Genomic DNA, 25293 nt, shown 5'->3' with positions numbered 1-25293 from the left:
TTCAGCTTTTGCCTGTTTCCATGTGTCTTTTCCTCACACACATTTCTGAGACTCAAACTATTTGTTTTTCCAGGTGTGAAAACTTTAGCTGTCACACAGTTTTCTCCTTTTGTGTGTGTGTTCATATCAAAGTGTGTATGCTCATTCTCAGACTTACAGGAATGTATAAAGCAGTACACACACAAACATGCTGGAGGGATATGGGAAGGATGTCTGGAGGTCTGCCAATATAATAAACTCCATATAAACCTTGTGACCCAAACACACTGTTCCTCTCTCACCTTTAATTTTTATACAATCACACGCAAACACACACACACACACACCCACCCACACACACACACACACACACACACACACACACACACACACACACACACACACACACACTCCCTTAGCATTTTCTTTCTCTGTGCACTAATCCTTTTCTCTTCTACCTCCTCCTCCCTCTCTGTCTACACTCATTTTTTTTCTCATCTGCCTATCCCCCTCTATTAGTTTCTCCACCCCCCCAATATCATTCTTTACCTTTCTCGTGTCTTTATCTCCCTCCCTCCATCCTTTCAGAGTCCTTATGAACTGTCCACATAGAGATAAATAGATAAATCAAGGGGAAGAAAACAGAGAGAATAACAAAAAGAATTCACATGCACAGTTTAATTAAAATGAGTGAAAAGTGTGTACACACCACTGCATGCCTAATAGCAAATATTTAGAGATCAAATCCCTGTGATGGAAACCTTATAACTCCAAAGCCCTCATCACCATTGGATTGAGGTTTTATTGGACAAACTGTTTCATGTCAGCAAACAAAACAGGATTTGGGAAGGGATTAAATTGTCTCCAAAATCTCACTTGACAATGTATCCAGACTGCATGGATTGGCTGTCTTGCATGCAGCATGCATAAGCCCTTACAGGATTAAAGAAGAGACTGGTGTGAGGTTTTAGAACATTTCTAGACACAGTTTCTTAAAGACTTCTCTGTTGTGCAAAAAGTAAATACAGCCTTGTAGTTGTCTGCAGCAGCGGGACACAGAAACGCTCAAGTTTTAAAGTAAAAACCTATTTCTGGTAGTTATTATATGATTTTATGGATCAATGCTTTTATCATCATTTATTATTGTAACGTGCTTTTATTTTTGTCATCTCTCAAATCTTTTGTTTTTGTTTGTTTGTTTTCTTGAGCTAATATTTTTAATCCTTTTATTTGATTGTTTTAATTGTTGTGTTCTTACATTATTTTTATTTTGTAAAACACTTTGGGTGTTGCTCTTATGTGCTTGATAAAGTGCTATATAAATAAAGTTGAGTTGAATTATGGTATTTAACTCCTTTCAGCTCTGTGAATTGCATGTCTGAGATAAATTTCACAAACAAATGTATGTATACCAAAGAAATAAAGAATGCACTTTAATGAAATACCGAACATGTTTCAATGATAAGAAGTACTTGTATGTAAAATACAACAAACTCTTGTGTATCTATTAGAAAATATATCTTAAAAAAAGCATCTATTTCAAGGTAGCTAACCCATGCCTCATTTATAGAAACTTGTTGTTCTTGAGGATGTAGCAAGTTATTATTAAGGAAATCTAATATTCCACATATCATCTCCAACACAGTAAATACCAGTTACTTTTTTCCAACAAACATATCAGAAAGTTGCAAAACAGCACAGCCCAAGCCAAAACTAACGTGTGTTTTGACTGACGTTCATCACGGCTAACAAACATTTTGATTTGCTTTAAAATGCTACCGCTTAACATTAGCTTGTGTTTGGTCCACTCTGAGGACTGGATGTAGATATAGGCTAACTTCTATTACGGTGCTGTAACATCAACAACACAGATACAGTGTGTATGAATTACTGACATCTAGTGGAAAAGATGGGCACAGAAATTACTTTAAACTCCAAGCACAGTTGAGAATGGATGGTGGCCATCAGTGGCCAAAATTCTTCTCGATATAATGTTTAAGGGATCCAGCGGCTTCAGGTGCAGCGATGACTGCACTACAGTTAACTACTTCAACACTGTGTACATGTGTGCTGTCTTTGTGCCTTTACTTATCCCAAACGGTGCCTATCAAACAGAGCTGGTATAGTAGATAAAAAAAACTCAGAGGGTTCTTACTTCACACAGAGTTGTTTGTCCACTCGGCGACACCGTAGTAAAACCCATTGCACAAAAATGGCCTGATGGTCTGAAGAGGATTGACATGCAGTCTTTCTCAACAGAAAACCAACAACAACCAACAAAAAATTATCTAAAATCCACCTCTGAATGTCAGTTAAAAACAAAACAAAACAAAAAAACATCATAGCAAAACATCTGGCACAAATGGTTGTAAATTTGGTTTATTTTTCTTGCATTTAGGGGACAATGAAACTGAAGTAGCAGCCTGTTGGTTATGACAAGCAACAGAGAACCTTTCCTGGAACTGACCCAGTACTGATGAACTCCTTAATTCACTAACAATCTGTTACAAGACGCTCCTGCTTTTATTACATCCAGCTGAAGTGTCACATTGAAGCATTGCCCAGATAAAAAAAAAAAAGTTGGCTGTTGACCAAACTTTTTTGGATTGTTTTATAACCTCACATTTTCACAAATATGTTGTGAAGCTTAGTTTGTTTTTCAGATCCCTGTTCATTAAATAAAACAGATTTCTCAAATACCTACAACAAGTTTTAGCTTTAAATTAAATCCTTATCCCAGAGGCTCACTGTCTCAAATAACATTCTTTTGTGTTTGTTGGAGGTTTTTGAGATTTAGATTTCAGTGCTGGATTCAGCACGAATGAACAGATGTGATGGTTTTTCTGCAGATGTCTACACATATTGTCAGGTAAAGGTTCTCTTCTATCCACCTCTTCTCAGTAGGGGAAGTTACAGAGGAAGTCATTCAGACTCAAATCACACTCAGCAGCAGGAGAAGGGCTTCACGCAGCAAGGTGTAAAGCCTAATTGGCTGTATTTTATTACCTGACCAGGCAGGGGTAAGTGGAGGTCTGAGGAATGTGTTTGCAGATGCTGCAGTGTGCTCAGCAGGGAAGCTGTATTCCATAATGGCTTGAGAGGCTGGATGAGATAAAATTATATCATTGGGGAACATCATCTAGATTGTGTTCAGAGCTTCAGGGTGAAACTCCACTTGGAAAGTGATGGATATTTGGCTCTAACGGTGCAGACTCAGCTGACTGTAATCTTTGTAACCTTCCAATTAACTTCAATTTATTGTACTTTGGATTTACAGACTGAGGACAGGTTTCCCCGCAGCAAGATATCCGGCTGCTAGTTTGCTCTGATTTCACCATAAAACCAGGCAGGCAATCAAGGAAAACTTCATTGAAATAGACAAATATGTTAATTTATTAGACAGATTAAGAAATAACTGCTTACTGTTGAGTTAGTATTTACATGGAGGAGTTATCAGAAAAATGTGATGGTTCATCATTAAGTGTTGTGATTAGTTTTTTTTAAGCTTCACACAACAGAGTATTCATATAAAAATTATATATAAAATCAAATATGCACAATTAACTGCATTAACAAAAATATTGCAATATGAGAAAAATAGATTTTGTAATCACAAAATGACATGCAAACCTGACCAGTAGAAGCACAAAGTTGCAAGAAACATGCAAAATGGCTCAATAGAAGCTGCCACTGCAGAAACATTCGTGTCTGGAAACAGCATGTCAATTTTGCAGAATTATTATTCTTATTTTCTTTCTTTTGGTGTTTAAAGATGATATTGCACAGTCTAAAAAGTGTCCACACCCCTGTTTAAATACCAGGTTTTAGTTATGTTAAAACATGAAATTACAACAAATGCTTTCAAACTTTAATGTGACCTATACCTTGTTCAATTCTAATAAAAAATAAATGTCAGTGTGGGGGGAAAATTAAAAAATGTACAATAAACTGATTGCACAAGTGTTCACACCATTAAAAGGAGACTTTATTGAAGACCTTTTTGATTTAATTAGGGCGTTCAGTTTTCATGGGTACACATACTTGCTATCAATTAAAGAAACTGATTAACTCCACATAAGGTTCAGCTGTCCTCATAGGATTTTTCCTCACAGTGGTCACATTTACATGAGCGTTTTAATTCCCTTTAATTCAGAGTAAAAATTAAATCCTTTTTAAGAGACCTTGTAAACACTTGATTCTGAATGAAAATGATTATTCCAGATTGAAATTAAATTCGAAGTAAGTGGCTGGCTTATTCAGATTTTAAATCCAGACTGAATAATTTCTCAATCATATTTACGTTGATTCTATTTTAAATTAATTTGTTCTGCACATGCTCGTTCCCTTGTCCTGTCGCAATGATGCACATATCTCCCTTCACCTCCTCAGATAACGAAAGAGAAGTAGCATGCTAGTGTCGAGCTGCTGCTTCAAAACTATAACCAAAATTAAAGCAAAAATGGTTCTTATTATGTGGTCTTCCATGTTTTAACCAAAAATAAAAGAAGTGGGAGTTTTTTTTTTTTACCTCCAGTAGACATAACTAAGTCATGTCCGCCCCGTGTCCAATCACAACCCTTCCCAACCCCCAGATCTTAAGTGGAATTAAATAAAGACAATTAAACGTGGCCATTTATTCAGTTGCCTACTACAGCAAAAGTCATGGTTCACAGAGAGCTTAGAAAACCTGCCTGTGTTTAATATCTGACCACATCATCAACGGGACCACATTGTTGAAAGGCATCGGTCAGTAGGAGGGTACAAAAAACATTGTACAGCAATGGCAAAAACCATGAAGCACAGTAAAGACAGACAAAATATCAGACAAAAGTGAAAGTACAAAGAACTGGACATGGTGATCAGGGAGGCTGTGCCAAGAGACCTTCATTAACTCTGAGGAAAGTGCAGGAATTTTTGGCAAACACAGGTAGTGTCTGACAACAATGTTCTTTATTTTCCATATGTCTGGATTATGGAGTAGGGTTGCAGGATGGAAACTTTTCCTGACAAAGAAAAACACCCAAGCCCTACTATAATTCGCAAAGAAATACATCAAAGCACGTGGGAAAATGTGTTCTGCTGTGATGAAACCAAGGTAGAACTTTTCGGCCACATTTCCAAAAGCTACATTTGGCCAGAAAACCCCTTACTTGCATCTGTTTGCATCTGGGAAGAACTGAAGAGGGCTGTGCACAAAAGATGCCCTTCCAGTCTGACAGAATTTAAGCACGTTTTAATAGAAGAGTGGGAAAATATTACAAAGTCAAGACATGACATGCTGATAGACTCCTACCCAGACTGAATACTGTGATCAAGTCAAAAGGTGAATTAATAAAGTATTAGTTTAAGGGTGTGAACACTTATGGAACCAGTTTCTCTTTTCTTTTCTTTCATTTAAGATTTGTTTGTTTTTTCATGGTACTGTACAGAGTATAAGTCCCATTTAAGGTGGAAAAAGTTTATTCTAAAATGATTTATTGTGCTTTCATTTGTTAACATAAAAAACTTGGCATTTCAACATAGCAGTGAATACCTTTTATATCCACTGTATTGCAGTACTTAATCTTTAAAAAAAAACTAACAAAAGAGAACACAAGCGCACTAAAACTATGAAACATACACAGTCACATATATTACTATATGACTGAGAAAGACCAATAAAACCAGAAGTCTGGTCAGTTACGCACTGGTTGAAGCTACAATGATACCCTACGACGGATGTTCTCTCAATAAATATTATTAAACATCTAATAAATGTTTTCTTTAGCAACCTTAAAGTGCTTCATATTCCTGCTAATAAATACCAATGTTTAAAAAAATGCTTGTTTGAAAGGCTGTTCACAATACAGATCATGAAACTGCTCACAAAACTGCTGAATTATGCCCAAAAGCAGCCATGATAACATTATTAAAGTTTGCTGGCAATGCAAGTTAAGACTTTGATATTTCAACTGGAGACAGAGGCACTTAGTAATTTTATTTATTATTTTCAGTAGCATATTGTTTTTGATGTACAGAACAGCCTTTTATTTCAGGGGCTCTGAAGTGGTCATCTATGGCTGATCCAAAGGCTGAAACAAATGTATCAGACCGTTATTAAGCACTTTTCCAAAAAAGATCAATAAAAAGCTAAATAGAAATTGATTCTCTGTCCAAATGTCCATCATTAAAAAAAATAAGAAAAAAAAAGTGCAAAATAACACTAAGATAAATCAATATTACTGGCAAACTTAACTCCTTTATGCAGTGGACAGCTGGCCTTGTCTGACTGTAGACTAAAATAATCATGACCAAACCTGATCTGCTGCCTGCAGAGCTGATTGTTTTCTGACTGGCAGCATTTAAACATTTACAAACCTTTCTTTCTTTTCCATTATTTACTGTTATTGTGTAAGAAAGAATAAATGTTGGTTCAAGGCCAACTGTAAGGTAGAAATATCAGATAAGGTAGTGATTTATTTGCATCTTTAGCTGTAATATATGGAGGACTAAAACTGCCAAAATAAGAAATAAATACAGAAATATAAAACTGGGCCTATAAACAAATTGATATGCCTATAAATAAATTAAAAACATTTTCCCATTAAGAAACGTATAAGATGTGACAAAAAATTCAAATTTCTTTTGTCATTTCCAACAGTTTTAATGTCACTTTGTATTAATATTTAAATTTATTCATTATTTTTTATTTTCTTACATTTCCTCTCTCCTTTATTTATATGCCTGTATGTATTTTTATTATTATCCTTTCACGTTTACTTATCCCCAAATCTTAAATTTCTGTATTTTATTTTCATCTGACATTTTTATTTATTAATTAACTTTTTTTTACACTTTTTTATGGTAGTAGTGGGAGAGACAGACATCTATAGTCAATCCGATTCACTAAGGCCAGGTAGACACGTAAAGACTTTTTTAATCTGATGAGATTTTTTTATCTGGTCGAGACCTCACATGTGAAGATAAAAAAAAATCAGTTTTGATTAACACACACATAACGATGCTGTCCCACAATTCATCTACAATCTAGTCCGTCGAGCAGGACAAACATCGAAACGTAGAAGAAGAATCATAGCAACAACCGGCAAAAAAACGAACAAAAAGTAACAATCAGAAAACACAACACACAGCATGGAAGATGACATACAGGACGAGGGAATGATGGTGGTCTTGGGACTATTGTTAACAGAAAAAGCCAGAACTGTAAAAAAATAACACACTGGAGACGGCGTGAACATGGACTTTATTTACTTCCTTGTTCCCCAGCCAGCTCGCTCTCTGATTGGCTACATTCTGTGCCACGTCACCATCCATGCAGTCAGAATGCACGAGTCGTCGGTGTTCCTCAGAAATCGGCTCTGAAATATTAAACATGTTCAATGTTCCCAATTATCGACTACGACCCGTTTCTGAGCGGATTATCGGAACAAATTGGCTCGTAACACACCTCAGACCAAATGATAATTGGACAGGGAAATCTCGCGATGATCGGGCGTTTGCTGTCCGAGGTCGGGAAGAGGAAAAATCGGGACAAAAACATCCCCAAAGTCGTTATATGTGTACCAGACCTAAGGGCCTTAGACCTGCATGCTAAATGCCTGACTAATAGGCGATGAGCTCACCCCTAAGACACGCCTTGAAAGAACGGCCCCTCATTTACATAATGAAACAGAAACGTACACAGAAATGTAAAAAGGAGGTGAAGAAATGTAAAAGTAGACGCATGAATAAATAGGCTTGGAGAAATAAAAAGAGGAAGAAAACGCAAGATTGGAAATAATGAGTACATAAATATGACTGAATTAAAAAAAGTTTTAAAAAAATATAAAATAAATAAAAATGTCAGATGAAAATAAAACATAAATTTATGGTTTGGGGTTAAGAAAATGTGAAAGGAAAATAAAAAAATAAATAAAATAAAAACAGGCATACAAATAAAGGAGGGAAAAAATGTAAAAAAAAATCACCAAACAATGAAACGGAACTGAGGACAACGTGGAAAAGTAAATAAACTGAAATATTAATACAAAGTCAAATTAAAACAATCGAAAATTACAAAAGAAATTAGCATTTTTTTTGTCACATCTCATACGTTTTATTTATTTATTGGCAAACCAATTAGTTTAAAGGCCCAATTTTATATTTGTATTTCTTTCTTATTGTGGCAGTTTCAGTCCGCCATCGTAATGTGTTCTCCTTGTATTGTAGTCCAGATCTTGGTGTGTTTTCTCTGTGTGGTACAGCTTAGCTTCATATAAACCCTTTTATTTTTTATGCTGTTCTTTTTACCTTTGTAAAAAAATATCTGGCACTTTTTTTTTTCCTTTTCTTGCATTTCGTCACATTTCATGTTTAGATTTTCCAACAAACCCCGCAGAGTAGCTTTAAATATTACATACTCTAATAGTTTTTTTTCTTTTTTATACTCTTGAAGGCAGCATTTGAGCTGGCTGCACTGACAGGCTCTCGGAAGATGTTTTTAAATTGGCCCTTAGGGGGCGTTGCTTCACGTCAAATCCAGTGAAGAGAGATTTTACGGTTCAGCTGTGGCTGTGTTAGCTGGTACCGTTTCAGAGACCCTACTGTAAAATATTAAAAACCTGGGTCAACTGGGGGCCCCTCATATTTCCCCCATTACTTATTGATACATCCCTGTCTGTGTGTAACTTAGCTGGTGAGTCTGTACGATGTGTGTGTTTGTGATGTGAAAGCTGAGATAAGATGGTGAAAATGAGCCAACATTTACAAGTGCTCAAAAGTAGAATGTTTCCGCCTGCAAACAACTGGTAACTTAGGTCGGTGAGGCAGTCACTTGAACGTGTATTAGACATAACATACCACAGTTACTTACAGTGGAACTTCAGTGCATGGATGTATTAATACTTATGTGTGCATTTACTTTCATGCATATTGATGTTTGCATACATGAATAGTGTATGACAAACCATCTGTGTCAAACATATGTAGGTGCAAGTATGTATTTAATCCTGCATGTGTGAGGGCACATGTGCTGTGTATGTGTGTGCTGCCATGTTAGCCCTATTGTCTTCTCAAAGTGATGTGAATTCAAGGTTTAACTCCCAGTGAATTATTTATCTCTGCAGCAGTTTTGGCACCTGCACTGGCCAAGGGTCTGAAAATATGCACCCCCCCCCACCTGCACATACACAGTCATACACAGTCCAACAACACACATAACGTGCAGAATTATACAGCCGAAGCAGCTATAAATATTTATACCTCTCCTGCCTCATATTTATTTAATCCAGTAGAGCTCATATCAGAGGGGCAGCGGGATGGTGAGGATATCCAGAGAGAGGAGGAGGTGATAGAGAGAAACAGTGATGAAGGAGGAAAAAAATAGAGACAGGAAGACAGAAGTTGTTTTAGAAATATAGATGCAGCTGGAAACAAAAAGGTTGGGAAGATAAGCTAAAATAAAACATGAGAAGGAGGCAGAATGACAGGAAGTGGTATCGGTGGAAAGAGGAAGTTCATTAAGAGAACATAAAAACAAAAGGGCGACAGAGAGAAGGATAAAAGTTGGTGGCTCAGGTGTATCATTGTTGTTTTTACTGAGCAACCTGAACCGCAGCCACTCAGGTGCACAACTGAAGCTAGTCTATGACAGCACTTATTTGCAATGGAAAAAAACTGCATTTTAGCCTTTCGCACTGCCTGGAAGACTTGCCGCTGGGTTACAGCAACCAGGCAGGAAATGTCAAGGAAAATATCACCATGACTCTTAAAATAAAATCAGAAAAGGAGACAGAGTCAGTCAGCAGATGTTTTGTTTCCCCAAGAACTGAAAAAAAGTTTCATGCAGCTTCCTAACAGTCCCGTACTCTTACATAATGCATATTCCAGAAGTACATGAAGCAAGCAGAAGATGGGGGAATCAGAAACAGTATATTTCAACTGATGCAAAAGCTCAAACTTGAAGCCAAATAGTGGGCTGTTCAGAAATTTAAGTTCAATACTGTATTTTGTGTTTGCACGGCCATGAGCAGTCTGGTCAGAGCTTCAGAGGAGTGATGCTAGCAGTAGCTGATGTAGCCTCATGCTGCTTGCCTGAGGACAAGGTGAGCAGAAAGAGCCCTGACTGAATATAAAAAGATTGATTTAACCCCTGTGATGTCAACAGTTGGTGACGATGGTTGAAGTTGTTTTAGGTGGATTTGGTTCACTGCTGTGACAAAGCTTTGCCATGATAATGCCAAATTCATGTACCTTACCAAATTGACATGCTTATTCCGCAGATTAGTCTCTTTCCATTATAACACATTAATTTTGACAGCCCGAGTTTTTCACCCTGGTATTGTGTTCTGTAGCTGTTTATGAATACCGAGTACGAGTATATGCACGTCGTATCAGACCGATACCCCAGTACTGTGCATCCGTAATGGTGAATCAACAACAAACATTTCAGCCACAAGAAAATAATGCATATCTTACCCTGGTCAAAGTAACAAAGACAAACAAGTTACAACAGCACTTCTCATCCCGAACACAAAGAAAAGTCTGTTGATTACTTTACAAATAAACTACTCAACTGTCACTATAGCAGATTTGATTACTTGACATTATTATTGTGGATGAAAAGGGGGTCCTGCAGAAAAAGTTAGGAAACTACTGATTTAACCTAACTGTACCTCAAAGTATAAATTGTTGGTAATATACTGTATAATTGTTTGTTAAACTGATACTGGTCAATTTAACCATAGATCTTCACTGATCCACCATAACAATGAAACATCTGAGAGGTAAGGTGACTAACACAGTCCCATCATGTTACAAAAGAATGTTCTGCTGTGAAAATCTGCACCCCAGTAGTAATGTGATGTTATTTTGACACTTGTCACCTACCTAAAGGTTTGCAGACTTATCATCCCCTCCCATATATGAAGAAACCACCTCTTTAGTAGTAGTATTTCATTGATTAACAGCAGAGGGCTCCACAAAATCAGCATAGGAAGGACTTAAAAAACAACTTGCAAACTCCCCCAGATACAAGCTGATGGCATCCACAAAGACCCCTGCAATCTAAAAGATCTACTGATAATGTCCTGGTACCACTTCAAGTGTTGTTTGTCCACACCTGGACAACTCTTCTAGGGACATAAAGAGAACCAAGTGAAGTCATAGCGATAAAAACCCTCATCTAAAGCTCCAATTTAAAATCATAATTTTCCTTTATTGGAAAATAAATCAAAAAAAGTTTTTCCCAAAGTCATGATGGAGTCTTAAGCTACCAATCCTGATCAGTGGAATGGTCATCCTTCTGAAAACGATCAGCTCATTCAATCAGTCATCAATGCAGTATGTGTTTGTCGAATCAGTTTGTTTCACTTCAACAAACAAGCTTTTTCCCAAAAAATGGTCCAAAAGGGCAATTCATAATAGTATTCTTTCTTTCTTGTAGAGATTGGAGGGCTACATTCAGTCTCTAATATTACTAGAGATTATGCTATTTTTTTTAATCAGTAGTTTATTTCTTCATATATTTATGTACCTTTTCATCATGGCATATTTGGTCTTCCATAGCTATAATCCAAGAGACTTGAAAAGGATGTTGACAAATACAAGATTAAAGTTTAGATAAATGATTTGTTTGCTGAATTTAAGACAAAGCATGCATTTGCAATAAATATACATCAATTATAGACCCAATTCTTAACCTCTTGAAGTGCATGTAGCTGGCATAATTAAGTGTTTCTGATCTCTCCTTGTACCCTGGAAGGCAGCTCCGTGACCTTGTGGCATAGCATTATCAAAGGCAAGAGCCAAAGGAGCAGCTCCCTGCACACTTTGACGCCTTAGGGCTGACTTACACAGTCAAGCTTGGCATGCAGCATTTTAAACAGCAGTGGATCTCAACAGGCGGTTTCTAGCAGAGTGAATGGAGCTTGAGGCTACGTGAAGGTGTAAAGCCTGTTCTTGCCTTCAGCTCACACAGAATGATGCAGCGAGGCTTGTAAGCAGATCAGAGAGAGGAGAAAAAGAGCATTTTCACATTAACAAGGAGTTTTAGAATTGATTTGAAGTTTAATCTTGTAAACTCTAGACTGACCTCTGCTGCTGTAGCATAATTGTTTCGCATTTTAACTTTCCCTCTTATGGCTAAAAGATTCAGCGTTTCCTCTAAATTGATTCGGTCCATCTTTGAACTAAGATGAATATAGCTAGGTATCATTTTGTTAAATTGCAAGTTATATTTTGATGTTTCTGATTTCTCAGAACAATTAAATTCCATTAATCTAAAGCATTTCACTGAATCGAATGTCTCACTAGAGAATCCATCAGCAAGCGTGGACAATGACCAAAATCCTGCCGCAAAGGTCCTGCAAAGGTCCCAAAAGTAAATCCTGCAGGTTTTCGATGTGTCCCTGTTCAAAAACCACCTGACTCAAATAACTGAGTCACTGTGCAAAACTTAATAGGCTGTTGGATCCATTTCATGCGAGTCAGGTGCGTTGAAGCAGGAAACATTGAAAATCTGCAGGGCAGCGGCCCTCAAGGACCGACTTTGGACACCCCTGCTTTACAGCATTTTTGCAAATCTGAAGTTACTTCCAGATCACCTCAAAACGTACAGCCGAAACAAGGACGGCTGGTAAAAACGTTCAACAGTGTTGTCGAATGTTGTGATATAACAGTAACTATTAATGCTACATATACAAAGTCCTTGCCTCCTAATAACTTGAAGCATCTTGGAAATGGCCAGCAGCCTAAGAAGAAGGGACTGTGTGTAGTGAGCTAATATGAGGTTTGGAGCAGAGCTGTGCGTTATGAGCCAGGCTGATGCAGATCCAACAGGGTGCGTCTGTCTGCTGCATGACTCGGTCCGTCTGGCCAGCGGTAAGAACCATCCCCCCCTTTAGCTATTCGTACAAAAATATGTGTAGAGGCAGGGCATACTTCTGTTGGTATGTATGCATGAGATTAATTACTGCGCACTGCATCTGTTCCACATGTAGGCACATGTGTATGCAGGATTGAAGCTGATTAAGTTGACTTCTGGGTTTGAGTGTGTATGCATCTGTGTCTGTGAAAGAGTAAAAGAGTAAACCCTAAAATCAGAGTGGCAGAGCATCAGTGTGTCACTCCTTCTTTGCCTCTGTCCTCTCACTGACCCTACCTAACATTGCGTAACACAGAAGATGGTTTTATGCCAGATGAGTGGTCGGGTGGATGTACCATACCCAGAATGAAGGAGGAGAGAAGGACTCTGAGGGGTGTGAAAGGTTATGCCTACATCAATCAGGTGAATGTAATGAACTGAAAATGAACTTAAAAAGGTGAGCCAAATGTCCCATCTAGCAGCATCTGCTGTTTCTTAATGTGAGCTGGCTACTAAAGAGAAATCACTCTGAGGAGAGGCTGCAGGTATGGGGAAAAAGTCATAAACTCATATCATTTTACACATCATTAACAAAACCAACAAGAGAAACAGATGAACATTACTTCTTATGGAAAACATCCGATCCAGGATTTTGACTAGTGCTGTGTACAGAACTCTGCGCTTTTAAATGTTCCATATTTTGGAACATATCAGGGCGACTCCAGTACAAACCGATCAGCAGCAATATTAGGACCTCTGACGGGTAAAACAACACGTCTCATCTGCAGGGAAAACCTGCAACCTGGTTGATGAGCCTCATCCAGTAGAGTCGTTGGCTTAAGAGGGGCTTCAAAGAACATGACAGAATCCGTGGTTTTCACCAAGCCTTCAACCTTTCCAGAGACAGATCTAACGGCGTATGTGTGGAGCGAACCCAGCCCATCTCCATTCATAAACGTAAACATTTACACTACATCGGTTTGAACGGACTGGTAAACCAAAGACCTCATGGTGACCAATGGTGAATGACGTTAAATCCAAAACTTAGCCTATGAGTACAGGTACTGCTCAGTGAATCTTTCCCAACATTAAGGAAAACATAGTAGAAGTAACTAAGCTTTAGGGTAAATGAAAAAATTTATTTAACCTTGTTAAAACCTGTCAAAGTTCTAAGTATTACTAAAAAACAGAGGAAAAAATATTCAATCTATGTATGATGAAACTTGCTGTAAAAAGTGATCTGTATGAATATTCTGATACCAGGAGCAAAACCATAAAAAAATAATTCATTTTTAATTTTGATCTTTTTTTCTTTAACTTTGCATTTGAATTTGAACCATTTTACACTTCCAAGTACAATTTCTCTTCAAAAAGAACAATCTATCTCTATCTTTGAGGAATGTGTTATTAATATTGCAGAAAAAGGGGAAAAAAAGTTACTGAAATCTAAAACACAGGAGAGTAAACAAATCTAAATCTATCAGTCAGAATTACAAGATTTTGAGAAATTACTCAATAAAGGAATAAATAATTTGTTGTGTGGAAAACTGTAGAACATCCAAATGTTTTTGTGGCTTTTAAGATTTATTTGCTTTATTTGGTTATTACTGTGTGGATCCTGCCGTATGTGAACAGCAGATGTGCATCAGAGATTTGTAGTGAATCAAAACTAGAAGCTGAGAATGGTTTTGTCCCCTGCTTTTTGGGACGTTCAGAACTCTTCTCCTTAATCTTTACTGACTGAACAGTGAAGTCGGCTAACGTCACGCTTGTGTATACATAGATTTTCCTGTCATTCTTTACTTTGCTTCACAACTTCCTATCTGCTCTTTTCAGAGTGCCACACCAAGGGGTGGATTTGTGGAAAGAAAACAAACTTTGAAACTGTAACCGGTACTCAAAGAAAACGAGAGCTCTTCCTCGCCCTCACTTTGGCGCACAGTGTACTGACACAGTTTACCTGATACCTGCTGCTTCAAACCTGCTGCCCTCTGTCTCAGTTTGTCTGCCTGAAGCCAAAGAACTGATGTCCAAATTCCTGCTTCTGCTCTTCCAGCCACTTTCCTTGCTTCTCTATTCCATAAATGTCCCTTCTGCTAATCAAATATAATCTTCTCTCTCTGTCTGCATTACCTTCTTCTGAGAGCTCAGCAGTGAAAAGAGAAGGAAAAGGAAGTTATATAAAACATATGTCAGTTACTCATAATCAAAACTTTCCCTTGCTCTCCCTCTTTAAGTAGACTGTTTCATAAGTGTACTTTTCTGTTCTGCTCGGAGGGCCTCCTGGGTGTGGAACTGCTGACCTGCTGGGCTGAGTGTGCTGCCAAGTCTCTGCTGTGAGAGAGCGAAGGAGAGCAGAGGGCAGGACAGAGAACGGCACTGTGCCATCAGACGCTTTGCCAGCCTTGGCTGCAGCAGCCGTGTACCAAAGGGGTGGGAAAAGACTGACTGCAATTGTTTCGCTCAAGTAGTTTTAAATATGAAAACATGCAAGAGGAAATGAGAAATGAAAGGACACTCTTTCACACCTGTTTCCCTCCACCTCCCCACCTGAATCAGTTCCCAGGTCGAGCCGGCTTTAGTTCTTCTCGTTCCTCCTCTATAGCCCTTTTTCATGCAGCTTTCTCCTTCCTTAACTCAGATTCTGCAGATTTTTCTTGCTAAAGGCCCGGTCCTTTGTACCAGGGCTTCATCACAAACACTCCTCATAATCCAATCTCTTCTGTCGGGAGGTTCACACTGTGCAGCCTGAACAGGGTCATGTGGTTATTTAGGCTGGAGCACATTTTAAAACATTCTTTATCCAAGTGCAGTTAATGGTTATTTTCATGATGGAATAATTTGCTGACTCTTTTCTCCGTGAATGGATTGATTGTTTGGTTTGGAAAAACTCCAAAAATAACAAATTCAACCAAAAGTGCTCTAAATGATGCTCAACATTTTTGTTAATCTTCAGCCGATGAACCTCCTGCTGCTTCAGCTGCACTTGTATAAACTTTTGGCATTTTAATTTAAGAAAACACTTACTAGTAATTAAAGTCATACATAAGTGGAGTAAACTAAAAGTAGATTATCTTTCTTTGTAAAAGTAAAGAAGGAAAAGTACCAAATTACCTGTGGATACAGTACCATTAGCATAATACTGCAACAACTAGATACAGATACTTTTTGCTCTTAAAAGTAAAGTCACATGATTGTACAGCAATTATTTATCTTTATTGCAACAGCAATTTAAAATATAAATAAAACTCATTAACAAATACTTCCAGTAAATGTGTTAATAATGAGTTGGGGAGAGGATTGGAACTGGGTGCAGTTCACGTCACAGCTGTTTAACAATATATTTAAAAAACTTAACAGCTGCAATAGTTTTTTAAAATCATGTCTTGGCTGATTTGAATAATTTTTCTAAAGGGAAGTTTGCCTCGGTTGAAGCTTTAGTTAAAGACACACCTCCACTGCACCTTAACCTTACAAACCAGCAGCTGAAAATCAATGCAACATTCAACAAGTAACTTCCAATACCCAATCACGGTGACACACATTGCTCCGACATGTCGTGTGCTGATTGGATGAGTGATGTTGGGGACGGAGCAGGAGGAGAAAAGGAGTTTGAGCAGCACTCAGGAGAGGAGTACAGAAATGGAGAAAGCTCACCAGTGCATTAAGGACAGCACGGTGCAATTCGTTCCATTGGCAGCACTTCAAAGAGGAAAAGGAGGGGGATAATCCACCCCAACATTAGCCCCTGGAATCTTCTAGCAGCACTACAAACATGCACACACACACACACACACACACACATACACACACTTACTCACAGAAGCAGCAGGCTGAAAGGTTCGGTCGTGAGGTCTGATTGGGTTGGGGTCTGGGGATGATGGGATGCAAGGATGGAGGGGATTTTTCAATTTGCCAGAAAATCTGAGATGATTGGAATACTCTCCTGCACACATGGATACAATGCCATACACACAATACGCATCGATCTCCATAGAAAAGACCTCATGCTTGAACTTGGAGAGGAACAGGCCAAACAAAAATTTATGGAAAATTTGCCTGCAGAGGTAAATTGCCCCAAATTACAGGAAAAGGGTTAAAAATATGGGTCAGCACTGGATGATATGGCTGAGTCTTTAAAGTGGTGCAGGTGAGTCCAAAAGAGAGGCAAAGGGCACTTTTCCTAACCCTAACCCCATACTGAAGAAGATGGATAAAGTGAAAATTAGCTTGTAAAGTACATCAACAGCTCCTTGCATCAGTAGCAGTGAGCTGTCAACGGTGGTTCAGCCAATACGTGACCAAGTAGAGATTAATACTCCTCAGGGGTGACCTGCCAGCTGCACACAATCAATTGTCTCCTCTGTCAGACCTTTGAGCAACTAAAAGAAGAATAGGGGCCAATTCAGAGCAGCCTAAGATTCAGTAAGTTCAGTTTAACATGTCTTACATCGCACTTAGATGACACAATCCACCCACAGAGCCTAATAACAAACAGAGCAACAATTTCCACCTGTTAAGTGTCTCAACGCAGTTATCAGAAACAGTGTGACCTTAGTGAATTTACAGAAGTAAATACAGTAAATGGATAAAAGCAGTAGGAGTGAGTTATCCTGTAGCATGCAGGTCTACTGTACAAACCACAGGCACCATTTGACTATCCGTACTGTTTCCTATGCATAAATTAATTTCTCTAAATTAATATCTAAAAGTCGGATCTGTCACAATCAACATTTAATTGTGCAGTCCACAATTATTGTATGCCATAATCCTGATCACATCTGCATAATGGTCTCCATTCATATGGAAACAGCTGAATCTAACAAATGTCATAACAAGTTTAATGTATCTTTCATCAATTCTGATAAATGAATTTTTACATTATTTGTAGGCTCATATTGGCAATAACGAGTTAAAATGGAACAAGGAAAAACACTGAAATCATTTATCAGAATTATTTCCAAGACAAATAAAGTCATGATTGTGGTAGAAGGTCTAGTGTCTGATGTGGTGACATAAAGCAGTATAAACCAGAACCAGCTGAGTATGGGACCTCTATCTTTCCCCAGTGTAGGTGAAAACCACACAAGGGCTGCTCTAGATTTTTCCTTTTGGGGTCATTGAAGTGACATGTAAAAAGGGCAAAGAGGGAGAGCTGTGGTGTTTTTGGTTATGAACTTATTATTTTCATACATTGTCGCACAACTGAATAAAAACATTAGTTCTGAATGTCAAATAGATCACCCTAAATTTTACACACTGCAACTCTAATGTTTACAATATCATTTATCAATTTAAGTGGTCTGAGATTGTGTATAAATTCAATCCACTCAACCATTTGAGTATCAGGTGTGTAAGAGATGTATCTAAACATCCAGTGAGGGCTCAAAACTGAAAATATGGATAGTAGAACACTAATGAAAGCATTTTTACAGTTTGTCCATGTGGATGACAACCTCATTAGACATAAATAACTTGAATAATTTACCATAAAAATGGCAGTTTCTATGGTGCTTTAACAAAGCAAGCTGTTTGAGCATTTCTACTGACTGATTTACCTTAAATTGATTTAATAAACTAAGCTAAATTTAGAAACATGAAGTGGCATGGTTCATTTCACAGCACACACATCAATAATAGGGAGTCAGTAGGGAGACGAGTTATGGAGTCGATGGATACACTGACTGGTCAGGAGGTTAGCAAGGCCTACAACAATCAATAAAGCCTGACCACTGGAGACCAGACTGCTATAGCTACAGTTCCACCAGTCTTTAGAAAATAAACACCTCTGTATAGTTGTGCTCCTATCAAGCACAATACATGATATTGGGAGTAAATGAAGCAGCTACAGACTCAAAGACCACCTGCAGCATACGGTTGCGTTTTAATTTTATTTCATCCAGTGCCATTAGTAGCAAACTAAATTAAACCATAACAGAACTTTATGTGTCTACTCTCAGAAACAACTTAGGAAGTAACAACCTGCCCAATGGGAACTTTTTTTTTATTTCAAGTTATTTCAAGTTAAGAGCTGAGGAATTGTTCTTTAAAGACCGTATTAACCCTGTGGGGTGCTGGACTTAACAACCAGTCATTCCAGCTGAGACCAGTACAGGAAACTCAGGAACAAATGAAGAATTGCTTCCAATTATTCCCTGCATTTGTATGTCATTCCTTCATTTTTTTCTGCCACATTTCAAGTCAGTTAGCTGATATGCAGCCACCTAATTACCTGAAGCAATATTTCCCCTACCATTACATTAAGGGTCCATCAACAGCAAACCCCACCCTTTCTAGAAGGTCAAGTTAATTGTATCCTCTCTTCTCTCTATATCGCGCATGCCATCAATTGGCCACAGAGTTTCTTTTAAACAAAGCTGTTCATTAAGATTTATGTGGGGACTTGCGATTCAAATCAAAATAAAAACCACAAGATATTCTTATTTTTTCCTGAGTAAAAAGCCATGCAGACGTCCAGCTCTCCTGCTCTTGCCAAACCACAGTTAACTGTATCCCACTGGCCTCAGGTTGTAGAAGACGTTTGGCGATGAGCTGTCCGCTGTAATTCTGACTCTGCATTGTGGCTTCCAGGGTCAGAAAGAGGTTTATAGAGCAGCGAATGCCAATCAACTTTAATAGCACTGCCAACATGAGTGAGCAGTGAGGAGTGAGGTCATGGGCATAGCCACAACCAATCTGAGAAATGGATACATGCTTAGCAGCGTTAGCGGTTCTCTGACATCCGGCTGCTTACCAAACTGATTCTACGTCTTTATTTGGCTCAACATGCGCCGACACCCAGCTCACACAGATATATCTCACTATGCCTGCCAGGTTGATGGCAAGCTGTTTCAGTAAAGAGAAACACAACATGCCTGAATGCGAAGCTACAACTTCCAGAGCTCAGGTTTAAAGAAACGTTAAGATGACCCCTCTAGGATTATGACACCCACTCTGTTTGACCCCCCCCCCCCTCCACACACACACACTCCAAACCAAAGCAAGCCTTTTAATAATGGGTGCAAAAACATTACCATCCTTTTCTCTGGGGAATACCTCAGCTTTCCCCAAACACACACAGAGTCTCTCGGAAAAGAGAAAAGACTCAGGGCTGCTGCAGCTTCCACAGTGTTCCACCACAACAGTTATGTTTCACATCCCAAGAGACCAACACGTGTTATGTCTGTTCTCTGGGTCATCTGTAACAATATTTTCTGCAAAGTTTTTTTGCAACTAAAATGCACAAGAAGTAAAAAAAAAAAAAAAATTCCTGAAGACAAGCTTGTGAAAATTCCTTGAGTTTTCTGCTCGGTTTCAGATAGCAAAATTAATCTGTTGCTGCAAACAGAAAATCCAAATGAATTCCCTGTGGCAGGTGAATTTTCATTAGAATTTTCAGTACTGGGTTATCAGTCCTCATTATATCACTGAGCCATTTCATTAAGCTTTCATCCTCTGAGCTATTCAATTCTTTTAACATTAATATTCATGGGAGTAAAAATCTACTTCATGATTCTGTCAGTGATGTTCTTAATTAACATTCTGAACATTGTACGTGATCTCAAAGTGGATCCACAATACCGTGTCAATCAAGCACCCAGCACAAATATACCGAAAGGAAACCCACCTGCAACTGAATATTACCTGTGATAAAACCACAATTTAGCAATAACCTAAAGAAACAAGCACACTAATCATCCTACTCACCCTCTCCAAGTCCTGTCGGAGGTGTGTGAATAGTTTGAGGCGTCTGTAGAGGACGTCCTGCTCCTGCTGGGCCAGGTTGTCCACCTCATCCCTCTTTAAAGTCACTAGAGGCTGATTAAAGTTGGCCTTCCTCTTCAACTTCCAGAACTGGTATAGAAAGTCCACCTTAAATAAAGAAGAGATTATACTATTTGTTAGGTGTTGCCAGCAGGTTAATTGAGACATTTATCTAAATATCTTTACTATGCTGCATCATTATCTTGTTCAAAGTATCTGTTTTGCATTTAATGTATGTCGAATGTTTTTTAAAACTGTTGAAACTACCTGGACGTCACACAGTTATAACAAATGCTCACTAGGGGGCGACATTTTCCAGAACGACCACTGACAAAGAAGAAATTTTTAGCTCATCAATTGGCCAAGAATGTAAACAGCTCATTCACCGCAAGTAAACAACAGAGCAACAATAAACTTCAGAAGTCCTGGAGCTTCTGTTTTGACTTTGGTGTTCAAACCTAATGCAGTTTTCAAAATAACCATTCCGGTATGAGCAAGAGAAGCAGCGAGCTTTCCAGCATGTTGGCCTTCCTGGTGTCCTACGTCACTTCCTGTCTTTGGTTCACTGGATGGTCCGTTTGCTTTCACACTGTAAGCTGCATGTGAACCGAGACCTCTTGTTTTACTAGAGTTAACCAAAGTTTGTTTCTTTGGTCCACACCAGAGTTTCAATGTGCATTCACACTACTACAAATGAACCGGACTGTACAAGGAAGCACACCAGGGCTCATTTAAAATGAACCAAACAGTGCCAGTCTGAATGCAACTTATTCTAAATAATGTGAACAGCAGTGTTTCCCCTACCATAATAATAGCCCCATCTAGGGCTGTGCAATATCTCAATTTTTTAAATAATGTTGATATAATGTTACACAAGATACAGAATTACACAATATTGCTTATGTCGACGTAGAGTTCACATTGCATTAGAATTATAAAAACACAACTTCATAGTTCTGCCCACCCCCCACGTTGGAGCACAAGCCACCACCCCCTCCATCCCTCACTTCAGTAGTGGCAACAAGGAGACGGATACAAATGGGAAGCAAGTGGTTGAAGAGCTGGTGGCCCCATTATTTTGAGATGGTTCAGATTCTAAGTTGCAGATGAACAGCAGAGTAATATTGTCTGTAGAGAATGATGAAAACAGGTTTCAAAAAAAGGTTTGAGCACAACCGATTCGCTCCATCGTTTACAGCATCGTCAAAAAGTGTAGTATGAAGAGTTTCAGGCTGCAAGCCAGACTGTGAAGCCGCTCCCGCACTGAAACAAACTATGGCACAAATCTCATTTACTTAAGTAGTAGCCTGCCATATCGCTGAGGAGATTATCCTTTTCTTGACTGAGGAACAGGATGGACTTACTACTAAAAACCCTTGATCCAAAATATCAGTTACCAAGTTAGAATTCCTTTTCAAGAGGAGTGCTGCCCAAAAATGTATAGGGCCTGACTAGCAAAAGTGTCCTCAGTGTCTCTTTGTTTTTCCTTTACAGGAAAAAAAAGAATGTATATCATGTATCATCATTTACCCAAAAAATACCAAGATTCAGCCTTATGCTCACCTCCACTCTACCATAAGAAAGCTAACAGACCAAATCCAAACACTTTTTTTTTTAACAGATAAAAGAAACTATGCTGGATCAGGCATACCGGAAAACCTATCCAAGGATCCAGAGATATCATTCCATAAAAACTTCTATCAGACACCGTCAACAGCACCCTTTTCCATTGTTAAGGAATTAAATCAGGAAGAGTGTTAATCTAATCTAAAACGACCAGCTGAAACCTTGAGATTTTTAAAAACAAATGCTTTGGACAATAATGCCCCACTTACACCCTCACACAGCTGTTACTGTGGAACTTGTATCGGTCTGGTTATAGCTTTTATTTCTCAGTGGATAGGTTCATTTTTCTAAACATTGCTATGTGGACCAGGTTATTTCTGGGACCAAAAGAAGGAAAAAAAAAACAAAAAAAAAAAACTCCATGTTTTTGCCTTCTGTCTTTTGTTCCTCAGTAAAAGACTGTGCACTTGATTGCTCAACTGCATGCCACTGTCATAACTTCCTGCTGCTAAACATGAAGAAGTGTTGCTATTCTGACCTCACATCATCATCAAGCCTTTCAACCACTTCACTTGTTGACCTTGTCTGAGCTCAGTAATTATGCTGTATTTAAACTTGAGTCACTATCTGCAGGTGAAAATTATTTTCAATACATGTGTAGGTGTACCTCTCACAGTCAGTGACACATGGATGATGGAATTTTTTATATTAACAGTTTCATGTACCTGTGAGAGGGGCAGCCCCAAGTTGTCGGCCACCTCCCTGGGGTCCACCAGTCGGTAAAACTCATCCTCCAGCTCCTGGAGCTTCTGTTTCCTCTGGCTCACCTTCTCCCTCTCCAGCTGGTCCCTCTCAGCTCGCTCTGATGCCGACACTGAAACGAGGTGGGATACCGACCTCTGCTCCGTGTCGCCGCTGCCATTCGGCTCGTGCTGCTGACCCGGCCGAAGCTCAGGAGTAACCCCGATGGTGGTCCAGTCAGGTCTGGCTGTGCCGTTGGTGGTGGAAGTGGCGGGGTGGCTGCCGTTGCTCACGCTGGTTGAACTGGATGTGTTGTTGGCGGTTGTGCTGCTGTTGCTGGTGGAGCAGCTGTGCTCCAGGCAGAAGGACTTGAAACGCACTTCATCGTTCTCGGCCAGGATGGTCTTCATGTCCAGACCGTGGTCGAAGGCGCATGTCACATGGAAGGCCACAATGCAGGAGGGCATGGAGCACTAGGAGGAGAGGACAGAGGACAAAGACTTTTTATGTCTTTCTTTTAAGTGACAGTTTCTGTCAGTTAATTGCTTGATCACGGTTCCAATACTAGCACAGCAAAGCTGAAAGACTAACCAAGTCACAGAAAACATGGATCCCCCATCTCTGCTGATATTTTGGTAACTTGGGATGTGTGTTCAGTGTGTGGGTGTGTATGTTTCTCAGCACTATCCATTACAGGTCATATAAAGAGGCAACCTCCTGCCGAGTCCCCTCAGGCATGGTGTGATTTTGTCTGTGTGAGCCCTTGTGGCTATGTGCTGTTGTCACCGTGTGCACGCACATTTGTAAATGTGTGTACGGGTAAGTGTGGGTGAAGGTTGGTACTTGTACTTGTCAAAGGAGTTCAACATTCAGCAGGAGGGCACTGCACAGTGTTTGTATATGAGCACAGGGACAAAAACCTGCCTGTTCTTACCAATTCCACCACCTGCAAAACAACTCAACTCTAACATTTCCATTAAGCGGCTTTCTCTTTTCCATCCTCTCTGATTTAACAGATTAACTCATAAGAGCAGACAGTAAAGCTTAGCCAGCTCTTATCCTCATTTCTTGCTTATTTAAAAAGTTTTTTTAAGTCTTTAAAAAGTTTTAATTGGGATTTCATATCAAAGAAAAAATCCAGTCCTGACAGGTAACAGACTTCTGAGCATCTCCTGACGCGGTTCAGATGATAATTAAAAGAAATTACTTCATCTGAAAGGATGTAAATTTATTCTGTTTTTAGACACTTTAGATAATCTGGGTTGCAGTTTTTCCCCATCACTACCCCTTATGTCAAAAACAGTCAAAATAGCTATGATGGCATTTTTTTAGACTGATATATATTGACTGATATATGTTGTAGATATAAAAAATATTGGGTTATCAGTTATGAAGCATCCTTGCAATGCTTTCATAAAGAGGTTACAGCTGAGGCAGTGAGTTTTATAACAAATATGATTACTTTTCCTCACCGTTGCTTCTTATAAGCTCACACTGGATAGCTTTCTTTGTTCAGCTCTAGTCTGAAAACCTTTATGTTGTTCCTATTTATAAGGAATTCTTGGTCAAAAAAGAGTCTATACCTGTAAATGTGTAAAAGAAACACATTTTGTGAAAAAGACTACAGACAAATCATGTGACGAAAAAGTTAAGTTAGATTAAATATTGTTCTCTGTAAACACACTTTTTTTAACAGGCAAATGTCAGATAGCTGCTGCAGCTGCTTTCAGTTATTTGGTATCAAAAGGCAAAAGGTTGAAGACAGCATGGAGCTAGTAAGAAGTGTTGTTTGGTGTGAACCACGTCATTGCAAAAAAACCACTCATCTGGCTTTCTCTAGCAGACTTTCATTAATTATGTTTTATCAGTGCCCACATACCGCATCTGAGCCTCTGCTTGTTTGTCCATAACACCATGTTTGACTACAGGAATCTCAAAAGCTCTGCAGGTTATAACTTTCATATTCTTGAAATAATTTGAATTTTTGATATCTTTCACTCTATTTGCAGGTTTTCCTCTGCTGTTAGGTTTTTCTTTAGTTTCAGGGTCAGCTGCTGCCTTGTTTCATTTCTCACAAAAAATATTTCACAGAAATAAAATTCACTTCATCCAATTTATGAGACAGATGGTGTCTAAATATTCAAGATTTTTTTTAATATCTATCTATCTATCTATCTATCTATCTATCTATCTATCTATCTATCTATCTATCTATCTATCTATCTATATGTAATGTCTGTGTGAATACTTAAGAGTTTCTTTCTGGTCACACTGAAATAATCACATTGATCTTTTTCTTTACTTTGAGTAATTCCTCAAGTCGTCCAACAAAACTGAGCTGCAGTCTTACAGCAGATGATTTATTAAACATGAGAAGCCCAGAAGCCCCCTGAGAAAATTAT

General features: G+C 38.7%; 1 protein-coding gene across 2 annotated transcripts in view; it reads right to left on the bottom strand.

Annotated features, from left to right (window-relative positions):
* The window catches only part of jade2 (jade family PHD finger 2), a 226410-nt gene that overhangs the window by 42954 nt on the left and 158163 nt on the right, over positions 1-25293 (bottom strand). For both annotated transcript variants that reach the window (XM_042007961.1, XM_042007963.1), the window contains exons 9-10: positions 22876-23364; positions 20528-20692 (exon numbers count right to left, since the gene is read on the bottom strand). In XM_042007961.1, coding sequence (XP_041863895.1) covers positions 20528-20692; positions 22876-23364 — 654 coding nt within the window. The remainder of the gene's footprint in view (positions 1-20527; positions 20693-22875; positions 23365-25293) is intronic.

This window comes from Melanotaenia boesemani, chromosome 15 (genome assembly GCF_017639745.1).
Source record: "Melanotaenia boesemani isolate fMelBoe1 chromosome 15, fMelBoe1.pri, whole genome shotgun sequence".
Classification (NCBI taxonomy): Eukaryota; Metazoa; Chordata; class Actinopteri; order Atheriniformes; family Melanotaeniidae; genus Melanotaenia; species Melanotaenia boesemani.
The sequence above is the reverse complement of the archived record's forward strand: the minus strand, read 5'-3'. Positions and strand labels throughout refer to the sequence as shown.